The sequence below is a fragment of the Gossypium hirsutum genome, chromosome A10, assembly GCF_007990345.1.
Source record: "Gossypium hirsutum isolate 1008001.06 chromosome A10, Gossypium_hirsutum_v2.1, whole genome shotgun sequence".
In the NCBI taxonomy this organism is placed as follows: Eukaryota; Viridiplantae; Streptophyta; class Magnoliopsida; order Malvales; family Malvaceae; genus Gossypium; species Gossypium hirsutum.
The window spans coordinates 82,112,172-82,137,312 of NC_053433.1; the positions used below are offsets into that span (position 1 = coordinate 82,112,172).

Genomic DNA, 25,141 nt, shown 5'->3' on the forward strand with positions numbered 1-25,141 from the left:
AGATTCACTTTCGTCAACATGGTAAACTCATTACGTGGATTGTTGACTATGCAATCCATTAGAAAAAAAAAACAAATTTTTTAACGCACCGATTATTTTGCATAATTATTTTATTTAAAGTAATAAAATTAAAAAAAGAAATACCGTAAATTCTGATTTTTAAATATAAAAAGTATATCAATAGTTTGGAGATCATGATTTGTTGATGATGATGTAACAATTCCTGATAAATAAGTATTTTTCTGTGTATTATAATATCAGGGTAAAGTTATTTTTTTAAATAAGTATTATTTTGGTGTAACAATCTCTGATAAATAAGTATTAAGACGGATAAAGTTATATCTAGGATTTTTTTTAATTGGTGTCGATATAAAAATATACACTCTTAAAAGTTATATCTAATAGGTTTTGAAGTCAATGATTTTGCGTTATATTGTTTGTATCATAATGTTAGAATATTTGAACTTGTAATTGATCTTCAGTCATCAACTAAATCATCAAAGTTACCTTAAACATTGAACATAATACCGTTTAATTAGAGCTGATGTCCACTCGAATTAGATGGTATTAAAGATGATGTAGATCATGTATCCATTTAGAATTATGCAAACTAAGATTTATATATTTGTTTTTGAGGAAGGTTTACGGTCAAAGATTTGCCAGATTATGCAAAACTTTTACTCGATAGTCGATATGGAACAATTCAGTTATTCTAATTTTAGGCCTTCATATCATTTATTTCTTCCATGCAAGTGTATTTGTAACATCTTTGAAATTTTGGGGTGCTGCCTTAAGAAAAAAATTTCACCTTGCAGCAAGTTATACAAAATAAATGGAGTCACAACTGCATGAAAAAAAACCTTTGAGATAAATTCATTTGCGTTACTTCTTTGTGAATTGATTAACAAGTATGTGTAACAATGTATGGGTTATAATAAAAATATATATTTTTCAACCAATAACTAAATGGAATAAGTGGAGGTGGACTTCATCTCGGGCGTTTGGAATAAATTCGAATTTTTTAAGACTCTTTTGAATGGGCGATGAAATTAAAAATAATGATATTAAAAGCTTTAAAATAAAATTATTATCATAAATTTTTATTAAAAAGTGTATAAAATATTTTTTTTATTATTCATATAACTATTTTTTTATTTAAATTAATATTTACATTAATGCAAATCTATTGATCATTATCTTATATTTATCAATGATATTTACCATATAAAATTTTAATATTATAATTTATATGTTTATATAAATATTTTAAAAAATTAATTTAATTTTTATATTATTTTTACTAAATGAAAAAATATAAAAAATTCAATTTTAACCTGAAAATAATTTTTATGCCGCATTTATTAGCCAACTATATTTTTCCTCTATGTTTATAAAATATATAAAGTTTCATTAATATTGAGAATTAGATAAGATACAAAGGTTTTTTAAAAAGGCGAATTTATTAGTCTAGTAACAATGATTTCTCTTAACATTGTAATGTTAATGTCACCTTCATTATTAGAAAATTTCGGTTCACCTTGATCAAAATAATTTTTAGAAGTTGACATGTCAAGCATAATTTTCAAATTCTTCTAAATATTTATCACTTGATTCCGCATGCTTCCACATGTAGTTATGCAAAACTATTGTTACATTAACAATTTAAACTTACTTTTCAATTGAATAATTTATAATATCGGTCATTTTTTTGTCCACACTTCAAATGTTTATTTAATCATAAAGCGCAATAATAAATGTGCAAGATTAAAATTTTATTTTTTTATATCTCGACGAAAATTAAGTAAATGATATCATACTCCCTTATATTGTAATAGCTTAAATTCAAGGTTATCGGAATAGTGGTTTCATAATCACAAATCTGATTTAAGGAGAAATTTATTTTAATATTTTTGCATGAAAATTGATATGATAGGAAAATCGTATGAAAATATTGATAGCAAAATTTTACCGGTTTAGTGGTTAGTTAGAAAAAGAAATTATTGAAGAAATTGGGTAAAATAAGGTATCGGGACCTCTATCTCGTAAAACCGAGTCGAAAATAATTTTATAAATATTTATGAAATGTTAGTAATGTGGTATTAAAATTTCGTTAGGAAATTTTAATGTTTGGATAGTTAATTAAATGAAAAGGACTAAATTGTAAAAGGTGTAAAAGTGGATGGGATGATTAAATAACTTAAGTGTCCAATGAGAGAGGATTTAAAAGGCAATTAGACCCAAAATTTATTTGGGCTGGACGACAAGGGCATGAAATCAGCAGGAAAATTGATAAATTAAGGGCAAAATTGGAATATTGCAAAATTAACTAAATAAAACTAGGACTAAATAGGAAAATTTCTCTTCATTTCTCTTCAATTCCAGCAGCTAAAAACGCCATAGGAGGGTTCTCTAAGCTGGTATTCCATAATTTTTGCTCAAAATCCAGAAGATTCAAATACGAAGCTAGATCGAGGAAAGGAAAAAGTTCAGGATTAGTAGATTTCTGTACACGAACAAGTATCAAAGTAAGTTCATGTAACTTGAATTATATTCTTAAACGCTTGAAATGTATGTTATTGATGTGAATATGATTTGAAAGTTCATTTTATGAAAATTTATGAAACATTGATATATTTGATAAAAGATGAAGAAATCCCGGTTGAATGAAAGGAAATTTCGATGAATCTCTGAAAAGGAATTGACGGTAAAAAGGATCTAGCTCGGACGGGTGATCCTATCCTGATATAGCCCTCCCGAAGAATATGTGTAAAATGGATTTAGCCCGGACGGGTAATCCAAATCAGGGTCTGAATTTAGCCTGGACTGGTAATTTAGATCCAAGCTCATTAGAGTAATTGTCGTTATAGGGGATTTAGCCTGGACTGGTAATCCCGAAAATACTCTATGAGTTTATATTACAGGGGATTTAGCCTGGACTGGTAATCCCGCTATAAGGATGAGGTTTTCAAGAGTGTGCTCTCTGAAATGGAAATGTGCGCACATGAATATGAATTGACGGACCCGGAAATGTACACTAAAAGTGTACCTCTGAAAATCCATCGAAAATTCCAAGAAATTCAATGGGATAAATATGAAAAAAAATATAAGGAAATGGAAATCATGGTATTAATGAGCTCATCAATCTTAGTATATATTATTGGTACATGGAAATTATTGTACTAACTTGAATGTTGAGTTTCTGCATGTTAGGGTAATAATGCATTGAATGGATATATGAATGTTTATTGTATTGTATTGAAAATATTAGGTAAGTATAATTCTTGTTACATAGGCTTACTAAGCACAAAGTGCTTACCCTGTTTCATTTTCCCCTGTTTTGTAGTGTTAAGAGCTCGGAAGTCGAATTTGGTCGGAGACACATTACACTATCAACCTCAGGATTTCGGTATATAAAGAAACTTTATTTTGAAAATCAATGGCATATATAAGCTAATAAAGTAAATGTTAACATGAAATGATGTAAAGTTAGCCATTAGTATGGTTAACAAACCTGGTTTTGGGTATGTGATGACGTTATCATATAAATATGCATGAATTTATCTTGAAAATATGTTGAATTGGTTTGGTTGATGTGGATTGGTCTCGATTTAATATTGCAGGGAAGGTTAAATATTTATAAAGGGGCTATATTGCATATAAAAAAAATCGTAAACTCCGGTAATACCTCGTACCCTATTCCGGCAATGAATACGGGTAGAGGGTATTACATATATGGCCCTAGAAAACAAGTCAGATGTGGATATCTTAAATCCATAAAACAATCTTTTTCTACAAAATAAAAAAGTATAAAATTATAAAAATTTAAATTTGTTTTAATTATTCTTAATGAAAAAAAAAATTAACCTAGTTGGGAGTGTGGAAAATTCAAGTACTACCTTTAAGTGCTTGGAAAAAAATACTATAACGCGTTGTTCTTTCTCAACCAGAAAATAAACACATGTTAAAGCCATAAACTACCATAATATTTTGTATTGATTCACCTTTCTTCCAATATAAGGTATTTGTTGAGAAGGTGAAATACATGCTTTTATATGTATTTCATTTACAACCCCAATAAAATCTTATAAAAATATAAATAATATGATTAAAATCAATAATAAATTTATAAAAAATTATATATAAATTATGTAAAAATTACCTTAAAGTGAGGCTAATATTTTGTATCATGTCGAATATGATTTGGTACTTCCTCATATTGACCTTTAGTAAGTTTGATCATGTCTATTCCCGTTTGAGAAAATATATGCAAAATATCAGTAAAAATCTAACTAAAAATTTTGCCAGACCGTTGAAATTGCGTTCTTGCATTCCAATTTGACTCTCTATTTCCAATAATATATAAGGTTATTGCTAACTTCTCCATTGTAGATATCTTCCCATGCTTTAAGCCATAATTTATTTGTAAGTAATGTAATATGCAGTAAAATGTATGTTTTAGCATCTTAAAACTATTCATGCAACAACTATCATGCCTATTTAATACTTCATCCACCCATTTTTTACTTGTATAATTTGAATCTATACAAGGTTGTTGTGAAACAAGTTTCATGATGTACCAATAAACTAGTCACTTCATTCTTTTCCAATTCATGATAAATATTTTGCTTGGCTTGTGTAATAATTGTGGCTATTCTTTGTTAATCTTCTTAGTTTAGTTCTATATTATCATAATCAATATAAAACACTTGTACATATTGTTAAATCATCCATAACTTTTAAAAGTAAACAAATAATAAAAAGAGTATTTTATGGCATTTCATACCAACAGAAAAAAAAAACTTTAATAAAAATACTTCAACATACACAACATTATATTATATCATCATGCATAAGAATTATTATACGATAGAATTACGCATTAAGTTTAAAATAAGAATATAAAAACACATTAAGTATCATACAGTAATTTAGTAAATAAAAAATCAAAATACCGTAACAAGCTTTTCAAAGACATAATGAGCATAACTATATCACACTAATAACCTTAAAGATCTTGTGATGAAGGTGGTGTTTGAAAATGTTAAAAATCATATGAAGATGTTGCTAGCAATGATAAAAAATGTGCATTACCAATTTGTTCTTCATACTCACATTGAAGCCACCAAGTCCTAATATTTGGATCTAAATTTAGAAACATCTCTCGTTTTACCAGGACTTGAAATATTTTGGTGACAAAAAAAAATATTGTCTTTTTTGAAATTTCATCTTCCGAAGTATGTAATGCATCTATTTCATTTAAAATTTAAAACAGTGTATTGAGAATGAATAAAAACAGTTTCATTCACAAACTTCTTTTGTGTAGTCATACTCTCACATAACTTTTCAATTTGAGTAGTTAATATCTTTTCTATTGATCTTCTAATTGAATTTTGATTTTTTTTATCTTTATCTTGTACAAATCCCGAGCACTCGTTTGCGTCAAGTAGAAGTTTCAGGAAAAGGGTTTATAGCTACCTCAAGATTATGAATATCCTCATTTTTGATATCATGTTTATTTGAATCATTAGATCCCTCGATGGGTGTAGCATCTACCAATACAAAGGTGTTCATGCATATTCTCCAATAGCCACTATGTTACCAAACATTTGCCATATTAACTCATTTGATCATGATTTAATTAATATTTACCATATTAACACATTTATCTTGATTTAATTCCTTTCTTTTTAAATCCATTCGAATAGAAGGTTTCATACATAATAGGTCACCAGACATTTTCTACCGTGTAACTTATTTATTTCAATGAATCCAATACATTAAGTTTTAATATAGGTAATACTAACTTGCATTTTTTTTTTGCCCTCCATTTTTTGGTAGCATTAATAGTCTTCTTAAATGGACACTATCCTAGACGAGTAAACTACTGAAGCAACTCATTCCATGATCTCCATTCTCTTTTTAATGTATATCACTTATTTTTCAATTGTGGTTTTTTATAATTTTTTTGTGTTCTTAGTTTAAAAAAAACAACAATAGCATTTTTCCATCTTTTTGAGTTTAGATAAATTGTTGGCCGACATTAAAATCTTTTACACAATGTTCATAAAATGTCAAAGTGAGCTCGCTATTCAAAGTAGCTTTCAATGCTAAAACACTATCTCCCTCCACATAATTTATTATCTTCACCATCTATTAAATTAATTTCAAATAACAAAACTAAAATGAAAAATATCTAAATAAAATATTCAATTCCTAGAAAATTTTTTCTATAAAAAAAATACTCATTAACCACCCATTGGAGGTTTCTGCTTAGTTTAGATAGATGGTGTGTTTACCTCTGGTGAGATTAGAAGCAATGGTGGGATATATGTTTGGATTTAAACGCAACTGTAGCGATAATGTGAGAAAAGAAAATGACTTTTAAAGACATTAGATTAGAAATGATATATAATAGAAGTTTTTTGAATTATTTTACTTTAATAAAATTATTAAAATATGAAAATTTATAAATTCATTTAATAAAATATTAAAATGTATCTTTTGATATTTTATTTATTATCTATCAATTATAATATTTATACTTATTTAACTGATAGTTATAATATTAAAACACCTCAATTGTTATTTACTTATTATCCTATAAATTATAATAATTATTAATTTATTATATAATATAAGTATTTATCCAACCTAATCTAAAGATGGATTGCTTGGGCTTTTCAACTTTAAACATTAAAATAGAAAGGAAACCTTAAAAAACTAGAAAGGAAAGGTTAAAAAAATAGAAAGGGTTGCGTTGAGTGTACTGAAACAAAGACCTTCAGTGGATGTGTAGCATAGTGAGAATCAATCCATTGGGCAACTAAAGGTATTATCCAAACACCTCATCAATGAGATTAAACTCAAAAAATGGTTTAAATACAAATGGAGCTAACGGTCATCCAAGGAATCCTTCATCTCTAGTAAAAAAATATTAGTGTGTTCGATCAATCTTATCTCATTGGTTAGATCCAAACAACACATTAAATACTATTTGAATAAAAATTTAGATAAAAAGTCGTGGCACACATTCGAGTTTGCATCCAAAGGGGACTTTAATCATTATTATTGAAATAATTTTACCTGAATACCACCCTAGCCCAAACAAGATCAACCTCAAATTATAAAACAAATGAGAACACATGTGATTATATGAAAATTATATATTCTTCAAAAAACTCAAACTAATTTATGTTGATTTAGAAACTAAATTTGTTTAAAAAAACACCAAATTAAAAGTTGACCGATCAACAATCAGTTAATGTTGATCAACAACTAATCAACACCGGTTAACGATCAATTAATAGTAATACTTCATCGACAATTAACAGCCACATCACCAATGACATAAAAAAGTCAATGTTGATAACAATCGATCTAACATTGGTTAATGATTGGTTAATAGTAACACTTCATCAACAATTGATAACCGGATCGTCAATGACATAGAAAAGGCAGACAATTGGCACACTCTTATTAGTTGGGTATATGCCATATATCTTTTAACACGATTAACTTTCAAAGTAAAATTTAGGCTATTAGTCTTTGTACTTCTATAGAAATTAACATTTTGCCCATATACTTCAAAAGTTAACTTTTTTAATTTAAAAATCCTAATCCAGTTATTATTGTCATTGGTGGTTTGTATCAACTTAACATATTTATCTTTTATCAATCATATTCCATGTCACATGCGGGCAGCTTAATCAACATGCCAGATTAACAAGTTTTGATGGAAACTACTTACAATTTTAATGATTTGACTAAGATTTTTATATCAAAATAGTTGGAGAACTTAATTTTAAACTTTTTTAAGTACAGGGACTAAAAACAGATTTTAACCTAAAATTTTACAATGAAGGGATTTGTACGTACCCAAATGAAAAAAAGAAAAGAAAATTAGTTAAGTGGAGAAAACGAGTAAAAGAAAAAGGTTAAGTAACAAAATGCAAAAAATTCATAGTTAGAGGAAAAATCAGCCTCTAAAAGAATTGATAAAAGATCGAAATTTATTCACCTCAGAGTGCAGGTCGTAGAGCGAACGAGTAAAAAAAAAAATCGAAAACAAAAGAAAGAAACAAGAGGAAGATGATGGCGAAATGCTCTGTTGCTCCTTCCGTTGAACCTATGTTTCAGACCTTCAATGGCCTTCAACACCTTGCCGAAACGCGTCGTTTCAAGGTACTCAAATGGTAGTTGATTTCCAAGTTTTTCTCTTTTCCCTCCCAAATTTGTATTTTAAGTTCTTGTTGATCGAAGTCGCGTTTAGCTAATCAAAGTATTAATTTTAGTTATACTTTGGACAATTGAAGTGTTTTCATATAGGTTTTTAGCATTGACAGTAACTTCTGAACAATTTAATTCCTCATTTTGCTTTAGGCTTTTCTTTCAAATTTCAATGCAACTCAAATGCTATTTGCCTTTTCTTTTGGAAATGGAAAGCAAAAAAAAATCCCTTTGGAGATGAAATCAAAAATTGATTTTGCAAGAATTTGCAAGGTTAAAAGTTTAAACTTCGATTGTAAATCTATGCTTTGCTTTGAACCAAACGTAACTATCCGGTTTGAATGTCAAGCAATCACTTAATTTGGATGATTTATTTTAAGGAACGTGATCAGTATTGTAAATACGCGTAGACCTTCATAGAAATGCGTCACAGATAGAAATATTTGATTCATCAATAACTTCCACTTAATCTCCCTTGAGAGTAGCTGCTCGCATAGTATAGGATTTATTGACCAGGAACTGCTGATTGGATTCTAAAATTTCACATAGCTGGGTTGACACAACAGGCTTCTAAAATTAACTTATGTAATACATAAATGTAGGTAGTTACGCCAACCTTGAGTGTATTTGCTCATACTAATACATACTGTTAAGATATTCGTTGCTTTTGGTTAACTTGGTGGTCATTCATAGGCTTGGTTCTTGGATCAATTTGGTGTCCTTCATGATGGCAAGCAACCTTACCCAGGCGTGATTTCAACATGTATGTTTTCATTTGAGTTTTACCATTGTGGTTAGATTTTTCTTTGCTGATATACTGAATTTTTCACATGTTAGGTGAGATGCATGTTAGTGCTTTATCGATCCTTTTTCCCTAAAAGATACAATCCTTATGGCTGACAGTGGAAAAGCTGGCAACAACTGGTGCCAAGATGGTGATCATAAGTAATTCTTCAAGACGTGCATCAACAACAATAGAGAAATTGAAGAACCTAGGCTTTGATCCTTCTCTCTTTGTGGGAGCCATCACTAGCGGAGAATTAACACATCATTACTTGCAAAGGTTTGCCCCTATTTATCTTATTCTTACGTATGGAGAAATCCCCAACATCTATAACACATTTAAAAAAAAAATCATTGTGCATTAGATTAGTTGGACCAAATTTGTGATACTGCAAAATTCATCTACCTGTTGAGTTCCATGCAATGTTCTAATATGAATAAAGATTTCCTGTTTTACAGAATTTCAATTAAAAAAGAAAAAGAAAAGAAACTATGCAGCCTTTTTTAACCTTAAAATGAAAATAATTTGTCTTATGGATTTTCCAGATGCGCCTTCTTATGCTTATATTATGCAATTGCAGCTGCAGTGTTATATACTGCTTTGTTTTTTAACTTCTTATTCTGGAAGCCTGTAACATACATCTTGAGAGTTTACCTGTCAGTATTTATCACATTCAGGAGGGACAATGCTTGGTTTGCTGCTCTTGGAAGGTCTTGCATTCATATGACCTGGAGTGACAGGGGTGCTATATCTCTTGAGGTATGCAAACTGTTTTGAGTGTTTCTTAATTATTCTTTCTTCCTATTTATTGCTTTACACAAATAGCATCCCCAGTTTAAGAAATCTCATGTAGTCTCTCTCCTCTTTCTCATTTGAAGGTTGTAGCATTAAAACCACATATTCCTAATTTATGCTGTATTACTATCTAATAAACATCCAAGATGCCTTGTAAACTAAAAGTCTTACCTTCTGACTTCTGGATAGTTTGTAATCATCATATGCATATCATCAAATTGAATACAAATACAATATAGCTGCTGTGGTCCACTAGAAGTACACATTTGTTCTATTGCTACCTTTTTCTGTGACTAGCTTCTAATATAATCAAGCCATAATTTTGTGTTTGCTTGACAATAGCCATGGACAGTTTAATATGAAAGAGACTTTACGAGATGTGTAAACCATTTCAACTTTAAAATGAAATGAATGCTTTTTGTGCTACTAACTCATTTAAGAAGATTAGAAAGTTTACCTGCTTAAGGATTGTGGTCAGAGAAGATTCCAGTTACAAAGTTTAGGATTTATGGTTGAAGAATTTAAATGATGTCCGCATAAAGGCCCTAATAAATTAATTAGCACCAAAACTCAAATAATTCCTTAACTGAGAGCCTGTTTACTATCAAAACAAGTCCCCATGTACTGAATGACTTTTGTTGAAAAACTACAACTTCAGCCATTGGCTTTCAAGGAGGATTTAAACACCTAGTCCATGCATTGGTGTCCCAATTACAAATACTTTTATCCTCTCCATTGCTTTACCAGTTGTACTAAGACTTCATGGCTGGCCAGCTTGATTGATTTAACACGCCGTAAAATATCAATTTATTCTTGTAGGGTTTGGGCTTACAAGTTATTGAGAATGTTGAAGAAGCTGATTTTATCTTAGCCCATGGCACCGAAGCCTTGGGGCTTCCTTCAGGTTTGGTACGTCCTATGAGTCTTGACGGTCTTGAGAAAATATTAGAGCATTGTGCAACTAAAAAGATTCCAATGGTGGTAGCTAATCCGGACTTTGTGACTGTTGAAGCTAGAGCTTTGAGTATTATGCCTGGTAAGCGGTAAAGATTTACGTAACAGCAACAATGTGTTGAATAACAATAACAATAAGTTTTCACTCAAAAAACAATAGCAGTAATTTTAAACCACATTTACATTTACACTACGGGAACCAGAAACAAAACATCAATAACTGAGAAGCAGACAATCATCATCATCTTCTACTGTTAAATACATTTTATTTGTATTAGCATTTCAAAGCCACCTCCTTTTTAGTTGTGCAATGCAGGTCATTCTATTTCTGTTTATGTCATTTCAGTTGTTCTTCTGATCTCCCCAGTTATATTGCCTTCACAGTGTTGACACCTATTAAATGCTTACCAATTTTATACGTGTTAATTTCACTTAAGTTTCTTTTTTCTTTTTAAATTTCATATACTTAGGAATATTTATGGTTTTAAATCTGTTTGGTTGGTTTCTTGAATTCATTTTTTGTGATTCCTACCAATATTCTGACATTTATTCCCATGAGCTTGCAAATGGCTTTCCTCTTTCACGTTTTGATGAAGTTTTTCTGAACCAAAATGTATTTTATAATTAAAAGAGACATAAAAATGGTTTTATTTTTCTTGCAATGCACTTCATCTTACAATGAGGGTGTGCATTTTTGCATACTCTTATATTCCAGGAATGTTACTTGATTTATCATCTTGAAATAATTAAGTTGAGATCTCCGTTTATTTTACTCTCAAAGGCAGTGCTAAGGTTTGTTTAAGGCCTATTTTGTCAAGGTTTTGCAGTTTCCTCTAGGCAAAGGTTTTTCTGTGATCTTTCAACAATTTGCTTATTCCTTCAGTCTATGGAGAACATGAAAGAAGTTAAACTTATCTTGGATGCCAAAAAATCCAAAGAGTTGTAAGATTTGAATTCTTAAAGAAACCTTACACCAACTTCATTTATGGTGATTCTTGTCGGTTAAAATTTTGAATCTTGCCACTTATTTAGATGATTGATGCTCTTACGGTACAATTTTTTTTTTTAAAATAATATACTTTTTCCTCTGAAGTCATGATAAGTACCTTTTCTATCTTCAAATTTTTAATGAAAAAACAGCAGTTATATGGATTCTCTGCTCCTGCAATCCCTCTATGCCCTTGGATTTTTGTGGTTGGGGTTATTTAATTTCATTTTGGTTTATGCGTTAGGTACCTTAGCAGCCAAATATGAGAAGCTTGGTGGTGAAGTGAAATGGATGGGGAAACCAGATAAGGTGATATAGCCATTTTGTTCTTTGCTCTAATAAACAGGCATGCAAGTTTATTCTACCAATCTTAAATATTTGGACATAATACCTCTTTTGTGATTGTCATAGGATTTTATTACCTGGTTGTTTTGTCCTCCTAGTTTTATCTTAATATATAAATTCACAATTTTTCACCTTGTTAAACAAATTTAGCAGAGTCAGTAACTGGTATTGTTTGTGGGTTTGTTTAGGATTTAAAACTTATCATATCCAAGCAACTATGCCTATATGTTCAAATAAATGCAGTTGATAGATCTATACTGTCAGATAATGTTTCGTTTTTTAACTGACTTAATTATCTTCTCTATGATTATTCTATTTAATTTTATTAAGTGGATGGTTATCTTATTTTGCACTTTAGCATCAGAAGGCAACCCGTTAAGCATGTAACATGAGTGCTTTATGTTCAAATGTTAATGGATGGTGTGCCACTATTTCTCCTCATATCACTGTTTCTTTCATCTTGTATTTCGACGAACATTTTCCCTATGGAACTGTCATTTTTTTACACCTGTTTTTCCTTTTCAGATAATATATGAATCAGCCATGGCCATGGTTGGTATGGAAGCTTCTGATTCTATTGCTGTAGGTGACTCTCTTCATCATGACATTAAGGGTGCAAATGCAGCTGGAATCCAGTCAGCATTTACCACTGGAGGGATCCATGCAACTGAACTTGGATTGGATAGTTTTGGACAAGTTGCAGATATATCCTCTGTAAAGGCCCTTGCGGCCAAATATGATGCATATCCAACATACGTCCTTCCAGCATTTGCATGGTAGAACTTATTCCTGGTATGTATTCTCCCATGTTCTGTCCCATGTTACAACTTATTCCTGTCATGTATTCTCCCATGTTCTGTCCTATGTTAAGTGGTTTTACATTTATGAACTCATTCTGGTGTAAGATTTAGAAAATGAAACCTCTTAAATGGTTTAAAGTTTAAACTGCAACGCAAAGGTATGGACATTAGTTTCAAAGGAAGCTTCTTTGTGCAAATAAATAAGACAGAAATGTTGCCTAATAAAGTTATGCATAAACTAAAGATCCTACATGTTGTGAAAATAAAATGATGTTAAAAAATAGAAAATAGCTGAAGATATGTTTAGAAGAACTTCAGATGACAACAAATTCATATCAAGACGACTTTTATGTCCTATTTCTATGTTAAGAGACTGCAGAAATTATACACAGCTGTTACCATGTTAATGCCTTAAGGTCAAATACAAAGCTTGCCGTGGTACTGACACGAAATGGTAGGTTGTACTGCCTTGCAGTCGTATCTATGTTTTTTTCTGAAACAATTGAAGAATACCCCTCCCCCCTCCTAAAAGGGAAAGAGAGAGGAAACAAATCCCCTCTCTTGCTGTTTGATCATTGATGTCCCTATAGTGTGCTTGAAGATTAATCAGGTCAACATTTCGACCTCAATTTTCTTTTTTCTGACATTTATTTTTAAAATTGATATAGGAGAAAAAAACGCAAGTTATCATTCATGTGTTACTAATTTGTGATAGATGCTTGATTTCCAGATCTTCAAGAAAGGAATTGCTTTCCCAATCGGTAATTGGAGGGGGGAAGAGCAGAACTTAGAGCAACACTGTGGAAAACTCAATGGCGTTGAGACTTTTGCCTAGTAATAGTAATGCAAATTTAGTTGGTAAACCGGTGGTTCCCCCATCTAAACCCAGCACAAGCAGAAAATATGAAGTACAAAAATAATTATATCAATTACTAAAGATCAGGTAAGAGTACTGTATCATTAAGAATTGTGCTATCATGATGTTATCTCTGTTGCATACACTCTTAAATGCTTGTCATTGGCAAATTGTTCATTTAAAACCCATAAGAAGTTTGTAAGTGGCACAGCTCTTATCTGGTGGTATCTGGGTTACTATACCAGTTTTTTAAAATTATTCTCTTCAAAAGCTTTAAAACCTATTTAATTCTCTAAAATCTATTTTTATTTACAGTCCTTTTATGTTTTATCTCTACAGACTTAAATTTATCCTTTTAAAAAGAACATCAAGATTATTTTTGCATAAAAATATCAAAATTAATCCAAGGATAAAAAATAGAGAAACTCTCTACAAAAATAATAATGAAAATAATAAATGGTTGTTGGATAAATTGGAAAATTAAATGTTGAAGTTATAGTAATGAATTTTATATTAAAATTTATTTGATAAGTTGGTAAACGTTTACTACTATGTTATTTGGTAAAACTACTTGTTTTTTTGAAAATTATATTCTTAATTTTATTAATATAATATTTTATACACTTTGAATTTATTTGGAATGAAGTTAAATATGATAATTTATATAGTCTTTTAAAACAATTTATTTTTAATATATATATATTAAAATACCATCTATTTACTTGTTTAATACTTTTATCTTGAAAATTGAAAATTTTATATTAAGTAAAAAATTTAATTATCAAATATATTTAAAATATTAAAACTGAAAAAAATTCATTCATCAAACATCAAGAACTTAAGCAAGATTTTTTATAACTAAAACGACTTGAATTATTACTCATTTAATTTTTTGAAAAAATAAAAATATTAGTTTTTGATATTTTGATCTATAAAACTACCGGAATTATTAATCATTTCAATTTTAACATTTTAAATTATAAAATAAATATTGGAATTCAGCGAACACGGCCAGCCCAAGCTCCGGCGAAAACGAGTTTTCGGGCTCAACCCGGACCGATCCGTATAAGAATTTACACGCCACGCCACGCCACGCCAGCGCCAGTCTTACTGTTTAAGGACGATAAATAAATTTCAGCGTAAGAAAGAAAAAGAAAACAAACAAGCAGTTCAATTGACTGCTAAGTATCCTTCCGAAGTCTACTCAACCACTCCAATTGCTTACTCTTTTTCCAGCGAAGTAAAAGAATGGAAGGGGGAGGGCGACCTCAGCCGCCCGACACTCAGATGGCGGAGGCAGCTCCGCCGCAGCAACCTGTCTACCAAAATGCACTTCCTCTAATGTTTCCCCGGATGCAAATTCCCGCCACTCCTAGCTATGGCGGCAGGTTTACTCAGTATAACATTTTCGGCAACATTTTCGAGGTCACTGCTAAATATAAACCCCCCATTATGCCCATCGGTGAAGATGCCTACGGCACCGTTTGGTAATATTCTTCTTCTTTTCTTTTTTAGTTTCTTTCTTATTTGATTGGTTTTTGTTAGTTAAAGATTTGTCATCCTGTTGATCCTTTTCAATTATTTGGGTTTAAGTTCTGCGTTGAATTCCGAGACAAATGAAAGCGCGGCAATAAAGAAGATAGTGAATGCGTTTGGTAACAAGGTTGATGCAAAGAGAACTCTTCGTGAGATCAAGCTGCTTCGCTACATGGCCCATGAGAACGTCAGTCAGTGTAACCTTTTTTTGGTTTCTTTTAACTGGCTTTTAATTCAATTCATTTGTTATTACTACTTTTCTGTTGTCAATGGCTGTGTTATTGGCGTATTCAAATCCCTTTTAAAGCTATTTGCTATATTTGGAGGATCAGAACCTTACTTCCTTTACACTTTGAAGCGTTCAATATGAGGTAAATTTTTTTTTTTTGGGGGGAAGGGGGGGATAGAGGAAAAAAGTCAAAGCAACATAATTAATAACATATCAAATGCTTACTTAGGATATATGCCTGGTTATTATTTCATATGCCAGTGGCTTCTAATTCTTTCCCTAGACATAATTAATACGTTTCTATAATTACCAAAGAGACTGCATGCCACTCATGCTACATTGGTAGTGACCAGCATTTAAGAACCTCCCTTAAGCGCAGAACAGAAAGTAAGATCTTTTCTATGTAACTCTGGCATATTTTATTACTATTTTAGACGGGGATGTTGGATTACTAATAAAAACCTCAAAGCGCTCAACTGAAATTGCACTTTCAAGTTTTAAAACAGTTTCATTCCATCTTACAATGGTTGTACTTTCTGAATTCAGTTGTTTGGTTGTTAAGATCTATGAAATATATTGTTTGATTTGTGTTCTGTAATGCTACCACTAATGTTTTTTTCTAAAAGTCTAAACCTTAGCTGACATTATTTAGTTATAACATGTTCTTTCTTTGTGTCAATTCTTTTCTCTAGTTGTGAATAGACACAAATATAGGTTTTTTTTTTTTTTTGTACGCAGTTAAGTTGCGGGGGATGGGGATTACATCTATAGGGTTTGAACCCTAGTCATTGGGGTGCCAACAAGGTGCCTTAACACCACTTCTCCCTTGTGCTGTTGGCAACATAGGTTATTTATATTGTTAATTATAGCATATGAAAATAAATATACATACAGAGAGGGAGGGAGGGAGGGAGGGAGGGAGGGAGGGAGAGAATGATATATCTTTTGTTATCATTGTGAGTTGGTCTCATCCGCGTATTTAATGCAGGTTGTTGCTATCAGGGATGTAATTCCACCTCCTCAGAGGGAATGCTTTAATGATGTTTATATTGTATATGAGCTGATGGACACTGACCTGCATCAGCTAATCTGTTGTAATCAAAAGTTCAATGAAGAGCATTATCAGGTTGGAATAAATACACGTGGTTTCTTTTAATGATAGTCATTTTCCTTTAATTACTAGCTAAAGTTTTTACTGTGCAGCTATTTCTAGTTGACCATGCTAATTTAGATCCTTAATTTTGCTCCATCCAATCCAAGCCTTTAGCCAGTACAGAACTTTTCTTCTTCCTAATCACTTTATCTCCTTACTTCATTGAATTGGTAATATCAGTTGCTATAAAGCAATCATCACCCTTCTATTGTGCTTGACACAAATATGCTATAGAGAACTTTCTTAGGCTTTCAGAGAGCTAATTTTTGTGCCTCAAGCCTCTAATTTTCAAAAAGTTCATACTTGATGTGAGACAGCATGCACTTTAGGTTTAAAAGCAAATATCTATGCTTATTTATTTTGGGTTGGGAGGGGGGTTTGTTTAAACATCGAATATGTGGCAACTCCATTTTTCTGACATAACTGTTCTATAAACTAGTAAATTTTGCCTTCTTTTTTTTTCATCCTATATTTAACATTCTTAATTTAAAATTTTCTGAGCGAAAAACCAAGTTATACTGTCATAGAAGCAGCGACTAGAAGTACCTTGAAATCAAATTAACCACCTTTCCTTGTGCTTTGCAGTATTTCATCTATCAAATCTTACGTGGCCTGAAGTATATACACTCTGCAAATGTTCTACATAGGGACTTAAAACCTAGCAACCTTCTTGTGAATGAAAACTGTGACTTGAAAATATGTGATTTTGGACTGGCTCGTGTCAACACTGAAAGTGATTTTATGACGGAGTATGTTATTACTAGATGGTACCGTCCTCCAGAATTGCTGCTATATTCTTCACAATATTCTGCAGCCATTGATATGTGGTCAGTGGGTTGCATTTTTATGGAACTGTTTATTCGGAAGCCATTATTTCCGGGAAGGGATCATTTGCATCAGGTGCGATTGCTGTTGGAGGTAAATTGCTTTTATCCTGCAACCCATATAAACTATATAAAAAGAAAACAAATAAGTTGCTAAATAGGGTGCAATGAGCATTTTAGGAAAAAGAAATGGTGAACTAAAAAAATGCTTTTTAATATTTCATTGTGTGCACTTAACTCTTTGCCTTGCAGCTACTTGGCACTCCATCAGAGGCTGAAATGGAATACGTGAATGAAAATGCTAAGAGATACATTCAACAACTTCCTAACTATCCCCGACAATCTTTCTCTGAGAAGTTCCCAAATGTCCATCCTTTAGCTATTGATCTTGCTCAAAAGATGTTAACATTTGATCCTAAACAAAGGATTACTGGTGAGTTTGTTGCAAAAGAATAGTCTCTTTCATTCTTTTTCTCTCTTATGCGGCACATCATGTATTATTCAGCATGTGTTATACTAAAGTTTTCCAATCCATGCAAAATGGTCATAATGAGGTTAGTTGATTTGTTGCAATGTGTTTCATTCTGACTTGGAAGTTGGGAGCCATGTGATTGTAATTCCTATATATTGCAGTTGAGGAGGCCCTTGCTCACCCCTATCTAACGGCACTGCATGACATAAGCGATGAGCCTGTTTGCATGATCCCCTTTAGCTTTGACTTTGAGCAGCATGCTTTAACCATGGCGCAGATGAAGGAGTTAGTATATGAAGAGGCACTTGCATTCAACCCAGACTATTCATTGCAGTAATGAGTCGTTTACTCGCCATGCCATTTATTAATTGTGGCTTTGATGGCCGTAGTGAAAATTGGTGATTGATTTCTTCCTGTACATACATGTTCTTTCCAGAAGAGGATAGGAAACAAAAACTTACCGTTGCATTGGTGTTTGTATAGGCTGTCTTTGATTTCACTCTTAATCTCTTGGATTGATGTTTTTCTTTGTAGCATTCACTCAGTATCATGAGTTCTAATTTGTAAATGGAAGATGCTGAAGATTTTGCTTTCTATAGCATTACTTCCGATTTTACAATGTGTAAACTAATATCAAAAGAACAAAACATTAAAATGCTACATCATTGGCACAAACTATCAATATTCCATTGCTTGAGAGTACCATTAAATGCTAACAGGCATAGAGATTGGTGGAAGAAATTTACCAGATTTTCATGAATACAATCCATCAATGACGACTACAAAGTAGAAATGAAGCAGGAAAAAAGGGGAATTAAACATCATTACAAGCCTTCAATCCATTCGGAAAATATGGGAGAAAAATCATTTTTCTACTGCAGGAATTCAGTATCAAGTACACAAATTTAGTATCTTCTAACATACCATTTTAACTCTTCACACTACCAAAAAATCTTGACAGTGGGACTGGACCTTCACCTTCTTCATTCTCGGTGCTTGAGTTCTTATTTCTTGATTTGTGCTTCTTTTTCTTCTCTCTTTTAGACTTGGACTTGGATCTTCTTGATTCTCTCTCTTCATCATCACTACTCGAAGATTCTGAGGATGAACTCGAGGAGCTTGACTCAGAAGACCTCCGTCTTGAACGCTTCATATAATCAAAGGTTTAATGAGTGCACTTCAGTTCACATTTTCATAATAATAACAATAACAGGGGATGATACACAAAACGTAAAATTACTGTTACAAAGTTGTTAGAAACTATTCAAACCTTTCTTTTTTTGCTGCTGCGTTTCTTTGAATCTTTGTCTTTTCTATCTGCAATGTATTCAACACCCTTAGAGAGCAAGAAAAAGACAGTAATTAAATCACAAGCGTGAGAATACCAGCCTTTTTAAGGCCTTTTACACATACCCTTTTTATGGCTAGATTTACTACTGGAGTGGTTTCTACCATGTGCAAGCTTGCTTGCCCTTTCAGCATCTAGCTGAGCTCTATACTCTCGCATCATTCGATCCGTATCTGCTTCTAATTCCCCTTTTCTCAATGCATCTTCCTAGCATATCAACAAAATACACAAAACAATGTTGAAACCCACCTTATGAATCAGGTCGTGTATCATTACCAAAAACTGCTGGGTTAGCAATACAATTAAACAACCAGACTAGTTCGGAGAATAGTTCCATGGCCATAATATTTAGCAAATGAACAGGTAATTTCGACACAGCAATTTCTTAGTGCCTCATCTTTGTTCTTGATTTAATTTCTCCCAGCTGTTGAATTTTGGTTGCATAAAGCTCAGCCTCTAATGTTTGAAACTAGTATCGTGGCTGTAATTGACAAATAATGCTTAATTGGACGATATTTTAGCAACTAACTCAAACACAAAGATCCATTGAAAAGAACAAAATTGATAGACCGCTAAAATAGTTTCCCCCCCTTTCTGTAATGACATAATTACATTCAACTAAAATTAAGAAGGAAGCAGGTAGGTTTTTTGGATCACTTTTGAGAGATTTTGTCGTTTAAGTTTATAAAAAAATATGGAATCGATTCTTAACAAATTTTCCATTGTATATAGATTTGCATAGCATGTCTAATAACAGAAACACAGGATTCAATCAGTATGAATCATTATAAGATCGAATACATTTACTTTAGCAAGGGAGGAAACTTTTCTGTAGCTTACTTTTTGTTTCTTTTTGAACTCTTCCCACGTAACTGTATGAGAAGTTTTAAGACTGGCCAAACGAGCAGCATGCCACTCTGGTGAATGAAAAGAACCATCCACCTGCGATTCTCCTCATCAGAAATGTTCCAGAAAGCGAATATTATTAAGAATACAACTAGCGTTTCCAATAAAATTCTACAATCTCGTGCAAAAAATAAAATAAAATAAAAGAAAGCAACAAAATCGATTTGCAGAATGTTCTTAAGTACTTCATCCAATTACTCAAAGTTAGCAAACGTAATAGCTATCAAGCAAAAAAAGAACTTAAACTGGTATAGACCAAAAACAAATTTGTAAGAATTTGAATGATTGCATACTTGAAAGAAGCATAACATTGATCACATTGATTAGCAGGAAATAGGAAAAAAACAGTGATGAATCCAAAACCATAAGCTCCCTCATAGAACGACTCATCATCAAATCAATATTACACTGAACTAAAACAAATAACATACTCTTATTTGCAAAGCTCTATGCCATCACGCCCGACAAATTTGAGCTCGATATTTGAACAATTAGTAAGAGTATAATATTAATGCTTCGCTAAACCACTTCTAAGTTCCAACTATCAACACTGAATAAACTACATAGATTTAACCTAACAATTGACACAAGATAAGTCAAAAAAGATTTTAGAAGACTCCAAAAGTAAATTCCCAAACATTGGACGCACCAACCAAGAAACACATCCATCAATATAAATGAAATGGAAATAAATCAAGAAATAAAAAGCACCCAGACGTAAAAATAAGTGCAGGTAACTATCATAAATCGAATATTTATATATAGAATTGTTTGAACAAGGAAGGGTACAAACCATGCCATCCTCGATCTCTTCAGGGCCAGCAGAGGAAGAGCCAAGCCTGGCTCTTTGCATAGACTTGTAGGCTTGGTTTTTCCCCATTTTCAGAAATACCCAGATTCAAAAATCCCCAGAAAAATCGAAATTAAAAAAAAAAAGAAAAAGGAAAGAGAGAAATTGTTTTCTGGATTTAAGATATTAAGGGTAAAAACCCCATATTGAAGTAAGAAAGAATATAGGGAATTGTATTCAGCGCAGAGAGAGGTTTGGGTGAAAGAGGGAGAGGAATCTCAAGTTTTTCTTTCTTTGTTTTTTTTCGTTCCGGAGCTAAATAGTTATGAGGTAAAATTCAGTATTTTATCTGAAAATAACACAATAAAATGAAAGAAAATAATAAAAACCATAATCATATGACGAGCTTTACAAAACCTCATCCCCCATTGGTACAAATCTATAATAAAATAATACAAACTAAAATGAAAATTGATTTTTTATTTATTTCATGTTATATATTTCATTATTAATATTTGTTACAATTGTACTATACATTGTATTCTTAAAGATAAATATAAATTCAAATATTCGAATCGATATCACTGAAAGTGACAATTATAAAATTCTAATAATTTAATTTAATTTAAAATTAAAAAAACATCCTAACATGTAACATGTTGAGCGGGCTATAAACCTTTAATAATTTAATTTAATGTAAAATTTTAAAAAATAACAGTAATTTAATTTAGTTTAAAATTAAAAAAATAAGTAACCTAATTAAAACTTAATAGACACAAAAACTGAAGTTTTGGCACTTGCATTGCGTTTGTCGACTTTCACTTAAAAATTTTAGCATAAACTTGTTTATAAATAAACAATCAAATTAGTTAGTTCTTTTTACATTAAACTAAAATAAATCGTCTTCTACCTTTTATCCTAAACTTTACATACATAAGTATCTTCGAAGTACAACTATCAATCGTACCATAAAGACTTTCAACTTATTGAAACCTAAAAAAGGAGATGTTGGTTGAAATGCAATGACAATGGAATATTCTCTTATAGCTCTACTTCGTGGTCATATGAATATAAGTTTGCATGATGAGAGAATCGTTCCTCAATTAACAAACTTCAGTTTGTACCATATAAGTCAAATTGTCAGAGTTACTCACATTTTATTATTCTTATCCGCTCTAATTAAATGATAGAGACCAAAGACTCAAACATTTCATCTCCCATGCGGTGAAGCGACAATAACACTAGAAGATGTAATATTGTTGACGAGGCTTATAATGGATGAGTGTCTTGTAATGGGAAGTTTTGAGCACAAATCAAGGCATATCCTCTACGAAGCTTTTATAGTGATATCAACCTTTTATCTTATTTCAACAGGCTTTTGATGAAGTTAGATTGGTTGAAAAGGTAATTCTAGTAGCTCTTAGAGAATCCAACCTTTATTGATATTGATTGTCATGCTTAAGCATACATTTTTTGCTTGGTCGACGCTGTGTTGATACAAATGCCAAAAAAGTCTAGCAACTTAGTTCATATAATATATCTCCCATTGTTATCAAATTTATAAATGGTCAGTACATATAGTTGGGATTTTGTCCTTTTGGCTTGCTTATATAGAGCATTGTGCAATGGGTGTAGACTAGGGAATGAGGAAGTGAATGGTAGCCATGTAATTTAAATGTTGCAGGGGTGGTATCTACTTCCATTCATTGTAATAACCTCTAAACCTCTCACTTTCACTCTTGCTAGAAGATAAAAGTAGAACTCTTAATCATAAAATCTATTACTTTCTAAATGTTTTATACCTATGACATTTTGTAATTTATTAGTTTGCTTGAGCATTGTGATCATACAACATAATGATAGAGTGATTTGGTATTGATATGAGGAATAATTGTTAGAGAATTGAATACTTCGATAAACTATGTACTATGTTGTTGATTTCGTTTAATTTAATTAATATAATCTCATAACTAGGAATAACAATGGGTCGAATATCTTCATTTTTTTTAATTATTTGAACCCACAAATTTGCTTAAAAATCCAAATTTGTTTATTATCCAAGTTGTTTGAGTATTACTATCAAAATCGAGTTAAATACTATCATCTGTAAGCTATCTAAATTCTAAAAAAAAAAATTAATTTCAAACTTTTGAATAATTTTTTGAACATTCAAATTCGCAAAAATCTAAATTTGAATAATTTTTTGATTATTCAAATCTACTAAAATTCTTTTTCTTTATATATATAAAATCAAAATTATAAGCATTTTATAACTAGTGGATTCAGATATTGAATCCAAATCCCTATTGTAACACCCCTTACCCATATTCGTCGCCGAAATAGAGTAGGAGGCATTACAGGAGTTTACCAAATTAATTTTCCATTAATACGAGTTAAATACTATTCATTTACTAAAACATGTCATGGCGTCCTTTAGATGGGCCTCCAAAGCCCAAAACATACTTCGAGACTAAACCAGAATTAAATCGAAACCATAGGAAATTTTTCGCAAAATTCCAAAGTTTTTTTTTGCTCAATATAACCCCTTTATAAATATCTAACCTTCCCTGCAAATTTTAAAACCGAGACCAATCCAACCAACCAATTCATTTCAATCAATTTGATACCAAATTATACTACTATTATAATTATACTATTTAACATATTCATCATTCTTTACTTTAATGTATATTTATTAAACAAGTCTTAGTATTTATATAATCATCAAACCTTATACATGCCATATAAATCAAAAAGAAATTTACAAAAGCTACCGGAGATAATCTGGATAGTGTGATCCTCTGTGTTGATCCGATCCTCCGTATACTTTCACGTCAATCTACAAGAGACATTGATTACACTCAAATAAGCTTATAGAAGCTTAGTAAGTTCATAGGCATAAAACATAAATCTTACCAAATATTTATACACTTATACAATATACACAATTATTAAGTTCACCTGTCAACCACAGCTATTGGTGAGTTCCCTTGTATAAACTTACTACCACTTATCCATTTCCTTTAATTCTTTTGGGCCCATTTGTCACATATCATTCTTTAACCAAATTAGAGAATGGTTACGAAAAATTGAGTACTTCACTTTCACTTTGTCATAGTATAACTATGGTCTTGCGTATGATCACTTATCACCTTTTGAAGTCATAGTCCTGCCACGGTCTTACACTGATCACATTTATCACTTGTCAGTGATCAGATAAGTGTAGCTAAATCTACCACTTATCACTTATCACTTGTCACTGATCAGATAAGTGTAGTTAAAGCTACCACTTATCACTTGCCACTTGTCACTTATCACTGATCAGATAAGTGTAGCTGAGGCTACCACTTATCACTTGTCACTGATCAGAAGTACTCAAATCTGACATTCCGCTCAATTTAATCATTTATTCGATTTTCGGGTTGTTATTTTATTCTCTATTTATCAATAAATATATTTCATCATACATATTACATTATATAATTCATAAATTAACATATAATCATTAAACTTCAACCATATGAACTTACCTGGGTTGATTTGCAAAATTTGTGAAAGTTTAGGGACTAATTAGCTACTTTTTCTTTTCCTCGACTTGCTTCGGGTTCTCGATCTATCATTGTAAAATTATTCACTTATCAGTATTGACTTCATCTTCAACCTGCTTATAAGTAATATTATCTATAATTTAATTATTTACTTATGTATATTCCAATGCTGTCCATCTGTATCATAGTCACTAAATTATTTTTATCTTTAGCTACAGAACTCCAAATTAGGATTCGCTAATTTTCCTTGAAACTAGAATCATATATCTTCTTATCATAAAATTTTTAGAATTTTTAGTTCAGCCAATAAGTACAGTTTATTCTTTAAAGTCACCCTTGTTCTGCTGTCTGACAATTCCGACCCTTCTTCACTAAAAATTAATTATCTCTTCGTACAGAATTCAGATGATGTCCATGTTTGTTTCTCTTGAAAATAGACTCATTAATTATTTTAAAAATATAAATTTAAGCCCCTAATTATTTTTCTCCAATTTTTTATGATTTTCCAAAGTCAGAATAGGGGAACCCGAAATCATTCTGATATTGTCTCACAAAATCTATTATATCTCATGATCTACAATTCTGTT

At 31.3% G+C, this 25,141-nt stretch overlaps 3 protein-coding genes across 6 annotated transcripts; 2 read left to right on the forward strand and 1 right to left on the reverse strand.

The window, feature by feature from the left end:
* The first annotated feature begins 7,891 nt into the window (after positions 1 to 7,891).
* Positions 7,892 to 14,031, forward strand: LOC107896764 (uncharacterized). 2 transcript variants are annotated; one of them, XM_016822031.2, is made up of 8 exons: positions 7,892 to 8,181; positions 8,920 to 8,989; positions 9,130 to 9,289; positions 9,688 to 9,769; positions 10,625 to 10,841; positions 11,992 to 12,056; positions 12,618 to 12,884; positions 13,623 to 14,031. In XM_016822031.2, the coding sequence occupies exons 1-7, from the start codon at positions 8,089 to 8,091 to the stop codon at positions 12,870 to 12,872; spliced, it is 942 nt and encodes a 313-aa protein (XP_016677520.1). In that variant the 5' UTR covers positions 7,892 to 8,088; the 3' UTR covers positions 12,873 to 12,884; positions 13,623 to 14,031. The 2 variants fall into 2 exon arrangements, 1 of the variants encoding a protein (XP_016677520.1); XR_005903299.1 differs by having other exon boundaries at positions 7,907 to 8,181; positions 12,618 to 13,502.
* Positions 14,032 to 14,723: 692 nt separating this feature from the next.
* Positions 14,724 to 18,558, forward strand: LOC107896762 (mitogen-activated protein kinase homolog MMK1). Of its 3 annotated transcripts, XM_041078892.1 has the most exons (7): positions 14,731 to 14,887; positions 14,985 to 15,235; positions 15,342 to 15,471; positions 16,502 to 16,639; positions 17,252 to 17,584; positions 17,743 to 17,923; positions 18,124 to 18,558. In XM_041078892.1, the coding sequence occupies exons 2-7, from the start codon at positions 14,997 to 14,999 to the stop codon at positions 18,297 to 18,299; spliced, it is 1,197 nt and encodes a 398-aa protein (XP_040934826.1). In that variant the 5' UTR covers positions 14,731 to 14,887; positions 14,985 to 14,996; the 3' UTR covers positions 18,300 to 18,558. The 3 variants fall into 3 exon arrangements, with proteins under 3 accessions (XP_016677518.1, XP_040934826.1, XP_016677517.1); XM_016822029.2 differs by having other exon boundaries at positions 14,724 to 15,235; positions 17,252 to 17,566; XM_016822028.2 differs by having other exon boundaries at positions 14,731 to 15,235.
* A 136-nt stretch (positions 18,559 to 18,694) lies between these two features.
* Positions 18,695 to 21,523, reverse strand: LOC107896763 (protein FAM133). Its single transcript, XM_016822030.2, has 5 exons — positions 21,010 to 21,523; positions 20,151 to 20,252; positions 19,376 to 19,517; positions 19,233 to 19,279; positions 18,695 to 19,109 (listed from the first exon to the last, which is right to left on the reverse strand). The coding sequence occupies exons 1-5, from the start codon at positions 21,094 to 21,096 to the stop codon at positions 18,891 to 18,893; spliced, it is 597 nt and encodes a 198-aa protein (XP_016677519.1). The 5' UTR covers positions 21,097 to 21,523; the 3' UTR covers positions 18,695 to 18,890.
* Between the last annotated feature and the right edge of the window lie 3,618 nt (positions 21,524 to 25,141).

What these genes read in the sequence shown, in the direction of transcription:
- LOC107896764 (XM_016822031.2), top strand. Translation starts at nt 8,089, where the DNA reads ATGATGGCGAAATGCTCTGTTGCTCCTTCCGTTGAACCTATGTTTCAG. An exon ending in CCGAAACGCGTCGTTTCAAG is followed by an intron (nt 8,182 to 8,919) that starts GTACTCAAATGG and finishes GGTCATTCATAG; the next exon opens with GCTTGGTTCTTGGATCAATT. An exon ending in AGCTTTGAGTATTATGCCTG is followed by an intron (nt 10,842 to 11,991) that starts GTAAGCGGTAAA and finishes TTTATGCGTTAG; the next exon opens with GTACCTTAGCAGCCAAATAT.
- LOC107896762 (XM_016822028.2), top strand. Translation starts at nt 14,997, where the DNA reads ATGGAAGGGGGAGGGCGACCTCAGCCGCCCGACACTCAGATGGCGGAG. An exon ending in GCTACATGGCCCATGAGAAC is followed by an intron (nt 15,472 to 16,501) that starts GTCAGTCAGTGT and finishes TATTTAATGCAG; the next exon opens with GTTGTTGCTATCAGGGATGT. An exon ending in AGGTGCGATTGCTGTTGGAG is followed by an intron (nt 17,585 to 17,742) that starts GTAAATTGCTTT and finishes TTTGCCTTGCAG; the next exon opens with CTACTTGGCACTCCATCAGA.
- LOC107896763 (XM_016822030.2), bottom strand. Translation starts at nt 21,096, where the DNA reads ATGGGGAAAAACCAAGCCTACAAGTCTATGCAAAGAGCCAGGCTTGGC. An exon ending in AGTTCAAAAAGAAACAAAAA is followed by an intron (nt 19,518 to 20,150) that starts GTAAGCTACAGA and finishes TTGATATGCTAG; the next exon opens with GAAGATGCATTGAGAAAAGG. An exon ending in TAAATCTAGCCATAAAAAGG is followed by an intron (nt 19,280 to 19,375) that starts GTATGTGTAAAA and finishes AATACATTGCAG; the next exon opens with ATAGAAAAGACAAAGATTCA.